We start from the raw sequence: 13,906 nt of genomic DNA, 5'->3' as shown, positions 1-13,906 counted from the left end.
CTATTATTTCCACTATTCCCACCATGTTTTCCAGTATCCACCATGGCAACATTTCCGATAGGGAACGTAATGAAAACGACTGTCATGCAATAAACAATAGGTGTACATCCAGTGATTCATTCTTTTTGCAGCCGCTCAATCTGCCCCCACCCCTACTATACCTAAATTGTCTTTGTTATTATTTGTGTACAGCATGGCAGAACCCTCAACTGCTTATTGTAACGGGTCTTCAACATTGCCCAAAGAAATTCTAACGACAAAGCGAAGATTGTCGTATACCAACATTGAGATGGAATCCTTGCTAAGTGCGAACTAAGGACATGTATCTTGGACATTGCTTTTTATACTCACACTGCCATATTGAATCAACACTCATTAAACACCTACGTATTGTTCATTTTTGTCAGTTTTCTATGCACGAATCTCTTGTATTGTTTCATATGTGGTAATTTCTATTTAGTAAAAAGGTGGATCAGCTTGGGCTTCGATTACCTTTAAGAGTAGAACGCGATAGCGTAACCGCGCTCTATGTGTGTCGCCTTATCAGTTGTGAGCTCCAAATCTCGATGGATGCGCCAACTATGCCGTGTGCTTTCTGACGAGTCGGCATATAAAAAACCCCCACTCATTCCTGCCCCGCCGTGGTGGTCTAGTGGCTAAGGTAATCGGCTACTAACCCGCAGGTCATGGGTTTGAATCCCGGCTGCGGTGGCTGCATTTCCGATGGAGGCGGAAGTGTTGTAGGCCCGTGTGCTCAGATTTGGGTGCAAGTTAAAAAACCCCGGGTGGTCGAAATTTCCGGAGCCCTCCACTACGGCGTCTGTCATAACCATATGGTGGTTTTGGGACGTTAAACCCCACATATCGATCGATCACACCCATTGCTCAATGGTTATGTGTTGACGCCTGGCGTGGTTGTAGTCTCCTGCCACGCAACACTATGGGCGATAAGAAGACTCGTCAATCACATAATACTAGTTTAACTTTTTTCTGAAGCAGTTTGGAGCAGTTACCTGACTGTTCGGTACAGAACACCAGCTGCTCGCTCCATACAAGGCTTGGGTTCAATTCGCGCTCAAGTGCTGCTATTTATTATCTATTTATTCGTGGTTATCTCGAATGTCCGTTTATAGACAACCGTATTTTTTTTCACTCACCACCAACCATGGCGATGCCGATGGCCGAATTTCAGCGGTGCAAGCTCGTTAGCGCTATTGTCTTACCATCTGAAGGGCAGTATTCTGACTGCAGATTTGAAGGATGATGTAGATAGTACCATACATGTCGCACTTATAATAGCCGAGCCCTTCAGTTGCAGTTAGACAGATTTGTAGAATGGCTGGTGACCACCAAATAGGCCGTCTATGATCGTTAGCTTACACTCCTTCTATCGACATATGACCATCCACTACAGATGTTTAATCCGTAAAATGTACGTAACACTAAATGAACCTACGTTTTTTAACTTTATTTTGCATCGAAATTATCCAAAACTATATTTCAGTCAAAAAATAAATATGTAACGTTAATTTATCAACACGTTCTAATTTTCAAATGTAACTGTAACGAGTTTCTTTAGCATTCTGGTAACTCGAAACGGGAACTCGTACCAGAATTGAAAGCAAAGAGAAATGCGCTTTGGTTCCTGTTTTTAGAGGAGCGTGCACAGCTCTTCGTGGAGGCCACAGTGGGTTTCTTTTAGTTTGTGCAAATATGTGCTGCTGTGTTACGGCAATAAAATTTCGAACAGAAGCAAAATTTTGGAGGGAAATCAAGTGTTAGTTTCAGATGCCTACACTTCTGAACTGCATAACTAGGGCACATAATATTGACATATCGAAGTTATCACCTAAACTAGGGCGATTAGTAATTCTATCATGATGTTATCTGGTGACTACCTTTCTTATGCCGGCAATCCATGGTAATCTTTCATTGAGTTTTTTTCTTTTTCTAATCCACATTGCGAAACACTCTTCTTTTATTTCGGTTGTACCTATTCTCACGCCTTCTGTGCTACCCTGTTTGCTAGAAAGTCAGGGCTACTAAAGCTGTTCTCATAGCTTTTACCTGCCCTTTTCGTGACGTGTTCGTGTGGCGGAATATATTTTAATATCAATATTAGTTGAGCGCAGAGGTAACTGATTACACTGCTGTAATTCCTTAGTTGCATTTAAGAGGCTACGCGTGACCGCTCTATTGATTACTTTTAAAGGAAGTAAAAGCAATTGTGTTGGTTAGTAATTTTTTAAGGTGTGCAGGTCTATTCGCTTTAGACTGCATGGTGTGGTTCTTCAGTAAAAATCTTAAAATTTGATTGATTTGTACTTACAAAATAAGCATCTTCATTATGTCCTACTTTTTAGCGGTGTTGCCCGGAGTTTATCTTGCTGTTTATTGAGTTTAATTTTACTACCGGGAGCGAAAATGTGAGTTGTAGAGAGGTCGTCGTACTCAATAAATTTTAGATGTTATTTCAATGAGGTGTTGAGTGAACAACAGCATATGAAAAAAGGAACGCCCACAGCAGTGCGAAAACTTCTAAGACAATAATCTTGTCACCATCACCGTAACCACAGATGTTATTCAGCTTTGAATCGATGTCAAAAAACTAAAAACAATTGGTGCACCCAACACTATTTAATAGTCACTGTTTTTTAAAAAGTATTACGTTAAAAAACGCGCCCAACATGATTTAGTTGTCAATGTTTTTTTTCTTTAAAGTAACACGTCGATAAACGCGAGCTGATGTTCCGGTAGCTTACGCTTCTGCAAGACTTCAGTAGCGTAGCTTATATAAAGTGAGTCAGCCGTACAATTAAGATCTCGATATACCAATTGCATCTTGTTTAGAATTAGTTAATCGGTATTGAAGGCATCACGATTCTTGAATGATGTACGTAGCACGTGAACGACTGTATGACCTAGCCATTTTACTTCGTTTTTATTTAACTTATGAACATTTAAGTGCACACTCTGCTGTATGCTGTCTCACTCGGCGTCACGTAGGCGAAAGCACGCTTAAAGATAGAAAAAAAAAGAGGAAGCCAGAGAGAAACAGAAAAAATAAAGAGAAAAATACGAAGAACAGTCGAAATAAATAGAAATAAAGAGGGAACAAAAAAGACAGAATAACTGAAAAAGAGTACAAGGAAGGAGGAAAGGCATGAAAAGAGGAAAAAAAAATTGGCCCCGTATGTGCATGTTTCAGTGCAAATGTCGTCGAAAGGCGATAGTCTTGCGTGTGAGGAGAGTAAAAAAAAACGTTTATTTTACAATCTGCGCGAGAAAATTGGTGAATTGTATTGTGAAAGCGCTGCGTTAGAGAGCCTCGATCCGTGCAGGGAAGACGAACGAGCGCATTGAGGCACGTTAGACACGAGCGCCATTTGGCAGTAATTTTCGAAAACGAAGGAAGGCGTGCGTGCCCACGGAGAAAGATGCGCGCCTGTATCGGATGCGACAAGGTGTAGAACGCAAAGCGACGGGCAGGTGCGACCACCATGTCGTCTTAGAAAAGCGTTGTAAACACCTTTTTGAGGATCGTGTTGCACTGTCAGCGCAGTGTGATAAACGCTGCGGTCTTTAGAATTACTTATGTGTGCCTTCTCTAGTGTAAAGACACACATACTAAACATCGACGTGTTGTTATGGTGCCTCAGATATGCGAAATAATTGCTTTTTAATTGACAATCGCCCAAGTATGAACGCTGAAACTTGAGCAATATTAGTGGGCGCTGCGGATGGGGTTGGCCGTTAGGAGTATCGTTTGGTGCCATTTAGGGTATCGTTAGGGCGAAAAACAGACAAATATACATAAAAACAGACAGACAAAACTTTTAGGCGTAAAAGGTCACTAAGAAAGACTATCGTCTTTAAAAAAGAAGAAGGCTGCCCAGCTCCATGCTTCCGGCTTGTCATCACGAGTGTGAAAACGCCTGAATATTTCTTTCTTTTTGTGTGCGTGTGTAAGCCGTAATGAAATTATTTTTTGTAATAGAAAATTAGTGCCAGCGTAACAAATCACCGAGCGGGTCACAGCATCCGCCCACACACTACGATCTCATTCCCACATGAGTGTCTTCTGTGTCGCGACGTCCCGAAACACAAGCCTTCTTGGTGAACGCTGGTGAACCTAAGACAGAAATCACAGCGCTGTTCACAAGTGGTTTGTGTGCTTCTCCGGGCCGTCTTTTATTTAGTCGCCCGAATGTGACACTTTTGTATTCATTCCAAACACTTCTTGTTGAGCGCTTACCAGACATTCAGAAAGTGTGTTTAAAAAATGAAGCCAGAACAGAATTGATTGTTCTTGTACAAGGTGATAGCTATTCGCCTTTTCGGTTGGATTTAGCATAGTGATAGCAGCTGCACGTGTTGTTACCCAAGAATATTGTGGTCACTTCAACTATCACTCTCCATTACCGAAGCAGAAATTTCTTTAAGAATTGCTAGGGTAAGGAAAAAGTATTTTACTGTTTTCAGGTAAAACAAAAGTGATTATAGTTAGAGACTTACTCTTGTATTGTAGTGTGTAGCTTAAAAGAAAGTTTATTTGAAATATTCGACTAGACACAGAAAGAAAACTGTTCAAAATAAGTGCACTACTCGCTAAAGGAGCTTTTCCACTAGAAAGACACAACACTGATTTTGGTCAGCGGGCTGTCTTTTGGAGTGTATTTTGTTCGGTCGTTGGCCTATGTACACTGCAAAGACACAAAGAGTCCACCGGTGTTCTCTGAAAGACTCCACCTGCGCCTTGTCGTGCTCACAGTCTTTTGTTAGCCGATTCTCTAGTCACATTGGAGCAGGGTGCCACGATGCGCGCACCCCTTGGAAAAGTGGGCAGTGGGCATCGAGGTACTCTACATCGGAGGCTCACACAGTGACGCCGACTCAATGTGCACACCTGCACCTCATTTTCCGCCATGCTCCCTGCTCTGTTATTGTACCTCTCTGGTTATACGGCGCAGTCCCTGCCATAATCAACGGTGACGAGGCAGGAACAGAGGGCGGTGGACACATTAGGCAAGCGAAGAAAAGACTTTCGTTAAGTGCTCGAGCTGCCTATTCAGACACCTTGGTAGTCTCGGAGAGGGCATTGTTAGCTCCCCAGAGATTCAAGGTGCGAGTGAAATTCAATCCTTCTACACATAGTGGTAGTACGTAAATATATGGCAAGGTGGCTTGAGCCACCACCCGATCTAAAGGGCATAGCCAGATCTTTCCGTCCGTCCGTCCGTCCGTCTATCCATCCATCCATCCATCCATCCATCCATCCATCCATCCATCCATCCATCCATCCATCCATCCATCCATCCATCCATCCATCCATCTACCCATCCATCCATCCATCCATCCATCCATCCATCCATCCATCCATCCATCCATCCATCCATCCATCCATCCATCCATCAATCCATCCATCCATCCATCCATCCATTCATTCATCCATCCATCCGTCCGTCCGTCCATCCATCCATCCATCCATCCATCCATCCATCCATCCATCCATCCATCCATCCATCCATCCATCAATCCATCCATCCATCCATCCATTCATTCATTCATCCATCCATCCATCCATCCATCCATCCATCCATCCATCCATCCATCCATCCATCCATCCATCCATCCATCCATCCATCCATCCATCCATCCATACATCCGTCCATCTGTCCATCCGTCCATCCGTCCATCCGTCCATACATCCATTCATCCATCCATACTGCCCGCTTCGTGGTTGTTTGAAGCAAAGACATGGAAAAAAATTTTCTCTCTGCCCCGCAGATCTCCCGAAGACACGCCGATGACCGGTCTCCGGATGCGTTTTGCTGGTGTTTTCGGTCTTCATAATCATACACCACGATGAGATGTCTTTTGAGACATCATCGTCGTCACCGGCCTAGTGTGACTATGGGGTCTGGCGACTTCGTCGACAGGTGACTCGTCGGCCATTGGTTTGAGTCTTTCTCGTTTCTTCGTCCGGGTCATATCGGTGTCGTGTCTCTCTAGTGTAAATGCGCCTTAAGAATTTTATTCCCCGTCAACGTTCACAGGCTACGCCGGCGAACGTCACCAGAAGACGTCAAGAACCACAATTTGTAAACACCGAAATGGTATATATTTGATACACTTGATACGGGAACATAAGTTCACTTAAGAAAATTACCCAATAAATGAATCAACTCTTTGGATGATCAGACGCTTTTTTTGGCAGCAGCTGCAATCGGCGCCGCACCTGACGAGGCTGACCTTAACCACGAGCTCTTTTCTATGTAGTTTTTGAGATAACTACTTCGGCAGTGCGACGAAACATGACGTTAGCCCTATACACAAGAGCCCACTGAAATCGAGGTCGAAGCGCGGCTGCCAGACACCTATGAAACCGAGTAGGGCCACCTCAAATTTTTATAGCATATCGTTTACCAGAATTCACTACACTTTTCTCCTGCGAAAAATTCGCGAATAAAGGATACTGTGTGGATAGAGGATTCCGTTTGCGAATACAGAAACTTTTTTTATTGCGATAGCAATAATATGGACAATATAGGCTGTATTTTGCCGCCGTTGTCGGCGTAGACGTCGGCAACCGCTGTCATTCACCCTATATGTATACGTATTTTTATATACGAAAACACAAGCAAGAAAAATAATCCAGGAAAAATCACAGCATATCCGCGCATCGAAGGGTGATGAGTGCGGCGAAGCGTCCATCCGTCCATGTGTCCATTCGTACATGCATGCGTCCATGCGTCAGATCGCGTTAGAGAATGCAGACGGCGCGCGGGAAACACTGACAACACGCGAGCCAAGGTAGCCGAGTGCAAGCGTATTCAACCAAAGCCATCTAGAAAAAAAATCAAGCCCTCCGAATCACCTCCTCTAATCATCATGATATTGAGATGACAGCGGTAGAAAGGTGAGGGGGGAGGCAGTCAAAGCGACGCGCGCCGCGCTGTGAAGTTTTCTCCTTGGCTGCATCACAACAGCGGCCGCATGTAGTGCCACAGCCGGACTGAAAAGACGCGCGCGTTCCGTAGAAGGAGCGCGCACGTCTGTCCAGTGCGGCCGTGGTAGGGCATGCTGCATCACATACGTGCTTGCTATCTGTCGCGTGCACGTGGTTAGTCATTCTCATGGTAGTCCACTGAATCACAACGATGCCTGGCTGTTGGTACGCATCAAACTGCGAGTCAAATTATTATGGAGGGCCAAGTGTACGAGTGCACAGATTTCCTACAGACCCATTATGCGGGCAACGTCGACCAGAGCTGTTCCCCGAAAGGACTTCTTGCCAACGAAGTACACAATGGTAAACATTCCTTCTCTGTGTTGTTTATCAGCATTTTCAAATATATTGATTCCGTTCGTATAGTGTCCAAAGTGCCCGTTGATGGTTGCATGCTAGATGGCGACTCCGCACTTGTCGGCACACTTGTTCTGCACTTTGGTCGAGCTCATGTTTCTCACATCTTTTATTTTGCTTCAGTTCTGTGAAAGTATTTCTTGCGATTGGATTACTTAAAGAAGACATCTTACACAGACGTGAAGACAGTAAAAGTTGTCGAAGTGACTCTGAAGAACAGTCGTCTGAAGAAAACTGCAGTGCCGAGCTTGTTTCCCAAATGCCCTGCCTACTTATCACGTCCGCAACTATGCGTTCGGGAAACACCGGATGTGAAAAGAGCGCAATTAGAAGCCGCTTGTTTGTACAATGCAATAATGATTTTGCTGCAAACGCAAGCAGAAGAGGCAATCAAAATAAGCTCAGTAGTTTTGTATACTTCGTCAACGCCTTGCCAGGATTTGAGCATTCAGACTTCCAGAAGGACTCCAAGGTTTACTTTCTGTACTTGCCTCTCCATTACGCTCCAACCTTCCGCACTTCGGTGATTGTGTCTACTGAACTTCGTATTGAAGTATTTTTTGGTGAGACGGTAGTGTAGTGAGAAATCGCGGTGATATGCTAGTCCCTTAAAAGATATGTGACTTGAGAGATTTGAAGAGAGTGCTAGAGATCATCGAACAGACTCGCAAGGATATCAGTTCGGCACTTTCTGAGAAAGCCTGTCGTCTACTGAGATCGGTGTCGACGTTACTAGGGCAAATAAGGGGCGAACATTTTGCATGCGAGTGGCGAGAATGGCATTTCAAGGTGCTGAAAATCAGGAAGAGTCAAGTTGATCTCGTTTTAAATAATGCCAACTGTTATCGCCCTGATTTGTTGGTTTTTCTAGTCTTTTGTTCACCATCTTCCCTCATGCATACAGATTCTCGAGAAAATATATGAAGCTTAAGATACCGCATTGTGATACACTCAGAAGACTGTGTTCATCGTGTGATATTAACCCTGTAAAGGAGCAGCATGAAGTTAGCTTTCTTTCTTATGCCAAATGAATTGTGAGCTTAAAGAGCATGAAAAAATTGTTAGAGTAATGCTTGATGAGGTTCGTCTGCAGCTTTTTTTAGATTACAAGGCTGGTTTTGTAGCTGGCGCTGTGGCAAGTTCATAAACTACGGCAAAGACTGGCCACGTATTTATGATAGAGAGTTTCATCTCTTCAAACAAGGAAATTTTGCACACTTTTTTCGTGGAAGAAAGAGATCCTAAGGCACTACATGACTTCCTTGAAAAGCTTATTTTTGATCTCAAGGCATCTGGTTTTAGAAAAATCACAGTGATCTCAGACAATACTTCCATAAACAGAAAAGCTATGTCCTTTTTCGGTAAGCCCGCAAGTGTCAGCATTGTTTACCAGCATCCTGCTGAATCATCGCGACCCCTGTTTTTCATGGTGAACCCAGTTCACATACTAAAGTGTATAAGAATTAACTGGCGCAGTAAAAGAAACATTGAAAAATGCATGTACTTTCCTGAACCGAAAAGTAGTGAAGCGGAACTATATATACAGCATTTTTCAAGGTATTGTCCGATTTACACGAAGCTGAAAGGCATGAGCTCTTGATGTTAGTGCCAACTCTCACTTTGAAAGCGCTGAACCCCTCCAATATGGAACGTCAGGACGTTAAGCTTGCACTGAAGGTTTTTAACTCATCTACTTTTGCTGCTCTCAGTACCGCAACGTTCCAGCATACTAAGAAAACATCGGAGTATATTGACACCAAATTGACTTGGTGCAACATTGTTAACGTAAAAACGCCAAGAAAAGGACACCGGTTGCAAATCATTTGCAAGGGCCAATAGTATCATCGTTGTGTCCCCAGCTCGAGTTTCTGCAAAAAGTTGTTGTAGCTTGATCACTAGGAAAGCCTCAGACATGACAATGGCCGCCGCAGCTTTCAGCCGCACTACCAACGCCTTGCATGAACTAGATAACCTGCCTGGAAGAGCTTCATTTTGAGTACGTTCTTTTGGGCAGATTTAAAACTGACTGCTTGGAGGATTGCTTCTGAAAGTATCGGCAACATTCGGGTACAAAATACCACGTGTCAATTAGGCAGATATATGAATCTTAAAACACACTGTGTTTGCAGAAAGTTGTGGACCTGCCAGATTTAGACATGCTACCAGCACCAAGTGCGAATACATAAAAGACAGGTGTGCAGTTAGCACACAGCCAGTTTGACGTCACTGTGACTGATGCTGGCTGTCAGAAAAAAAAACGTCAAAGCTTCCTACATTACCATACGTTTCCGGCTATTGTGACCTGCAGCTCTAAAGAAATTGGCATGGGGATCTTGCAGGGAAAACCTTATGATGCAAGATGTCCATCTAGATTATGCTGAGAATGCATTAATAACAAATATGTGGAGGGGTGGGGCGAAGTTTCCACGAGCAGCTGTAGTTAACGCCGTGTTCTTTACTGAAATTATGTTAGACAGGCTCAGGGCGTCGAAATACTCTATGCGATTTCTAAACCTTTCTAGGCAGAAAGACACTCTTATCAGGCTTGTGCTCTCTGCCCTTGCAGACTATGAGGACCTAGATGTGTGTGACTCTTGTCATTCCGCACAGGAACTGTTGGAGCATGTTGTAAGTGCTGCAGCGAATACACTGCTGAACAACTTGTTCAGCACAGAAAACGACAATAATTACGTAATGCCAAGAATGAGAGAACGCTAAAGACCTTGAAGAACCGAGAGCTGCTTCTTGGTATTTATGTTTTATTCATGATGCTCTGTTTTTTGGAAGATATTTTTATGCTTTTGTTGACAGAACCCTTGTGAAATATATGTGCCGTATCTAGGCTTCACTTTCGCACAACATCATTATATAGACAATGAATTTTGTCCATTCTAAATACTAAAGTGGAAGCGCATTGTGATAGCGGTTTATCATTGGAGTTCTCCATGCTACTGCAATTCACCATTGTGTGCTTTATTATTGCACTGAGGGAAGAACTTTTGTTTTCGGCTGGGTCTTCGCCATTCTCTCAACATTTTATGATGGCCAAAATGACCAGCAAGCAGGGCGGGTGGAACTAAAAAAAACACGATCAGAGATTGTACAAGAAGGCCGAAGCTCGTTGTGTGCGAATCATTTGCGCATGATGCTGTTATGATAAAATGTACACCAATTAAATGCACCTTGATATTATTGTGTCGCCATGTTTTACAAAATGCGAAAACGCACATGACCAATGCGAATACATGCTTTAAACTGTTTCTCGAAGAATTAAGTTTTTTTTAAATTTGTCATTAGAGTATACAATGTGCCTTCAGTGTGCTATTCTTCTCTTTCGTAGTCACTTCGGTCTACGACTAAAGTGACAAAGATTGCTTTTTAGAGCCTTTGTTAAGCAATCACGCCAACAAGCACAAGAGGAGATATGATGTTACGATACACACAAAAACAATATTTAGAGCACATTATTATAACTAAAAGCTAAAAGAATGACGCTTGTTATGATAGTGTGGATTGCGGGGAATCGGCGCGAGGTACCTATTTTTTGCGTTCAAAATACCTGTCGTGTGTTGGGGCTGAATCATAAGCAGTGCCGCATAAATTTGGAGGACAGCGCTAATTTTTTGAAGCCAATAAAAAGTGACTCGCAAAGAGACTACCTGCAAGCGCAACGAACCTAGACGCGTCGAAGCCAACGGTCTGGTCCATCTCACTAGCGTGACGTCACATTGGAGTTAGGAGGCCTTGATATTTTTCTAGGTAGCTTTGATTCAACGCGCCCACCCCTCTGCTCGGTCCATGCTATACCAATGATCCAGCACGTACGGCGACTATCCGGAGACAGAGAGGCACTCGTTTGCGCACTATGCAGACGGCGCGCGGGTAACAGCGACGAGACGCGAGCCAAGAAAGCCGAGCGCAAGCGTCTTCAACACGACCGCCACTCTGCTCCGTACATGCTCCGCCAATGATGCGCCACGTACTGCGACTATCCAGGAGGCTGAGAGAGGTACTCGTTGGCTAAGCGCGCGCAGCATCTAATCTAGGAGTAGCGCATTTCGGAGAGCAGTGGCAGAGTAACGTCTTCTAGAAATTAGACGAAAAATGGTCATTCGCTTTTTCCTTCTTTTCTTTCTCGTCTCTTCTTCTCTCGGTTACGCATGACTAGTCACAAGGTTAGGCTATAAAGAGCTTCGCCCTATAGAAGACTACGGCGCGTTTAATCACAAGTTCGATCGACCTCTTGCTTGCCACGAAGGAGCACCTCCTAAACATTGAAACGGCAAGCTATTTATATCAACCACTTACCGCTGCCGACCGTGATCTTAGAGGAACTATCATGTTTTCAACATTACCAGCAAGATGGTAAAATGTGCGTGCATCGCTACATTGCCATGACGCAGAGACGCACGCTGATTCCTTCATCTCCCACGCGTACTTTTCCTCAAGGAGGGGGGGGGGGGGGGGTGTAGACGCTTGCGCGCGCACGAGTTTATTTCGTGGTGGGGAAAATCGAAGGCCTTGGAATTTCACCAGAATAGTTTTGTTGTAGTTACCGGACGCGCAATGGTCACTGTACTCGCTGCACAGTCCCCGTTTGCGAAAAGGGTGCGATTTTCAGAAACAGCGAAGTAACAACTCAGACACTTATTCGCGTTCACCTGTACCTGTGAGTATGTTTCATGGGTAACTTTTACGTGAGCAACGCACGGCACCTTTGATATGCTTGCGATTCATCGCTTGCTAAGCTACCTTGATGCTATCGCACTCATTGCTTCGCCTTTGCAAAACAGCTGTGACTTCTTTGTCTTTCTTACAAGGAGCATTTTTAATGAACAGCAGTCTATCGCAGATAATAAGTCGAGTGGGTTTACGCTGTTGGCAATTTTGCGACTGAGACTTTTTTGTGCATTTTTTGCCTCGTTCAGCGTTACCACTCGGTCAGCTTACAATAGAAACGTTCATGAGAAAAAAATTCCACCAATTGTGATTTTTATTATCTCATTAGTGAAGACAACTCATATGTCTACAATCATCACATTGTAGGGACCAATGATGGCAGCGTTCCCTGTCGGGCTACTTGGCCTATGAAGTATAGTGTGTCGTTGCGCGTAGGTAACGGGAAGAAGCTGTACGGCGATAAGCGTCTGTTCCTTCAACAGTATTTCTATCCCACCCAATTTCTACACAGCAACACCAAGTGGCCCCTAACAAATGCAACATATGACAGGAGCAATATTCGAATAAACGATGAAATGCGGTAAATCCCACTTGAATTGCCCCCTTAGTAAATATAAGCTCACACAGTGCACATCTAACCATAACCGCTTCCTAGACACCCGAGTTGCATATTAGTTCCTATGCTTAGCGTGTCGTCTGCTAATGGTGTCTACATTACCGGCATGGTACGTTATCTTTTTCCGCTTCCAGAGTGGCACTTGGACTTTTACTCTTCTTCGTGCTCATTGGATCGCTGCTTTCTTTACTGGACAACTTGAAACCAAGCCGGAACAGCAGTCACGGTAACCTCACCTCACTATCATATGGCGTGTCACAGAGTGAATGAACATCGGCATTAGGTGAATCACTGTGCCTTTGTTGGAATGCCGATTGCAAACCGAGGATTACAAGCGATGAAATGCTGAGGTGCGCTATTATGTAGTTGTTTTTGTTTTCATGCCCGAGATTCAGAATATTAATTTTATTTCAGGAAAGGTCTGAGAGACAACATCTCCCAATCAACGTATTGAAGGGCACAATGCGTTTGCAATATAATATTAACAATTGTTGTTCTTTACCGCACCAAACCAAAATATGTTTTTTATGGACGACTATACTGGAGGGCAACGGGTTATGGTAAGGTGCGGTTTATTTGAAGTGCATATGAATCTCAGTACACGGGTCTCAAGCATTTTCTCCTCCGTCGAAAGTAAGAGTCCAACGTCAGTGCACGTTAAAAAAAACACCAGACGGTGGAAATTCGCTCAGCCCCCCCTTAAAGCCTGCTTCATAATCATATTGTGGTTTCGGCACGGGAAAATAGTGATGTTACCTTCCTTTAGTTGGAGTGTCGTTAAGGGCTTATTTCAAGTTCGATTACATTGTTTTTGCGTTACATTGAATATGCCGGATTACGCACGTGTTTTTATATTTTTCTCTGAAATATAGCACACCTATTAACTAAGAGAGATAGATAATCCGTCAAACAAATATGATCTTTGTAATTATTTATTTTAGCTGCATCTACTTTTTACTTTATAAGTATTATCTTCGTGATTGTCTAAGCACTAGTGAGTTGTCAAGTTATGAGCGATTTTCGGACTATTAAGCCAAGAAATTCACTGCATCAATTTTTTTGCCCCGTTGCTTGTATTCTAGTCCTATTTTTTTTGAAGCATATACAGTCTCGTATTTACCCAGACTCAATATTTGATTAACGATGACAACATACAGGCTAAGAGCATTGCGCTACACGTATATAGTTTGGATGTCATCGGTCCGCGCCGCCCATGGCGTACAGTTGAGTGACTGATTGATTTT

At 43.6% G+C, this 13,906-nt stretch overlaps 1 protein-coding gene across 1 annotated transcript in view; it reads left to right on the top strand.

Moving 5' to 3' along the window:
* The window catches only part of LOC142776552 (O-acyltransferase like protein-like), a 123,464-nt gene that overhangs the window by 45,688 nt on the left and 63,870 nt on the right, over positions 1-13,906 (top strand). The window contains exon 5 of the mRNA XM_075880418.1: positions 12,797-12,888. Within this exon, the coding sequence (XP_075736533.1) occupies positions 12,797-12,888 (92 nt within the window). The remainder of the gene's footprint in view (positions 1-12,796; positions 12,889-13,906) is intronic.

Source organism: Rhipicephalus microplus, chromosome X, assembly GCF_043290135.1.
Source record: "Rhipicephalus microplus isolate Deutch F79 chromosome X, USDA_Rmic, whole genome shotgun sequence".
Taxonomy (NCBI): domain Eukaryota; kingdom Metazoa; phylum Arthropoda; class Arachnida; order Ixodida; family Ixodidae; genus Rhipicephalus; species Rhipicephalus microplus.
This window is presented reverse-complemented; position numbering and strand designations above follow the sequence as displayed.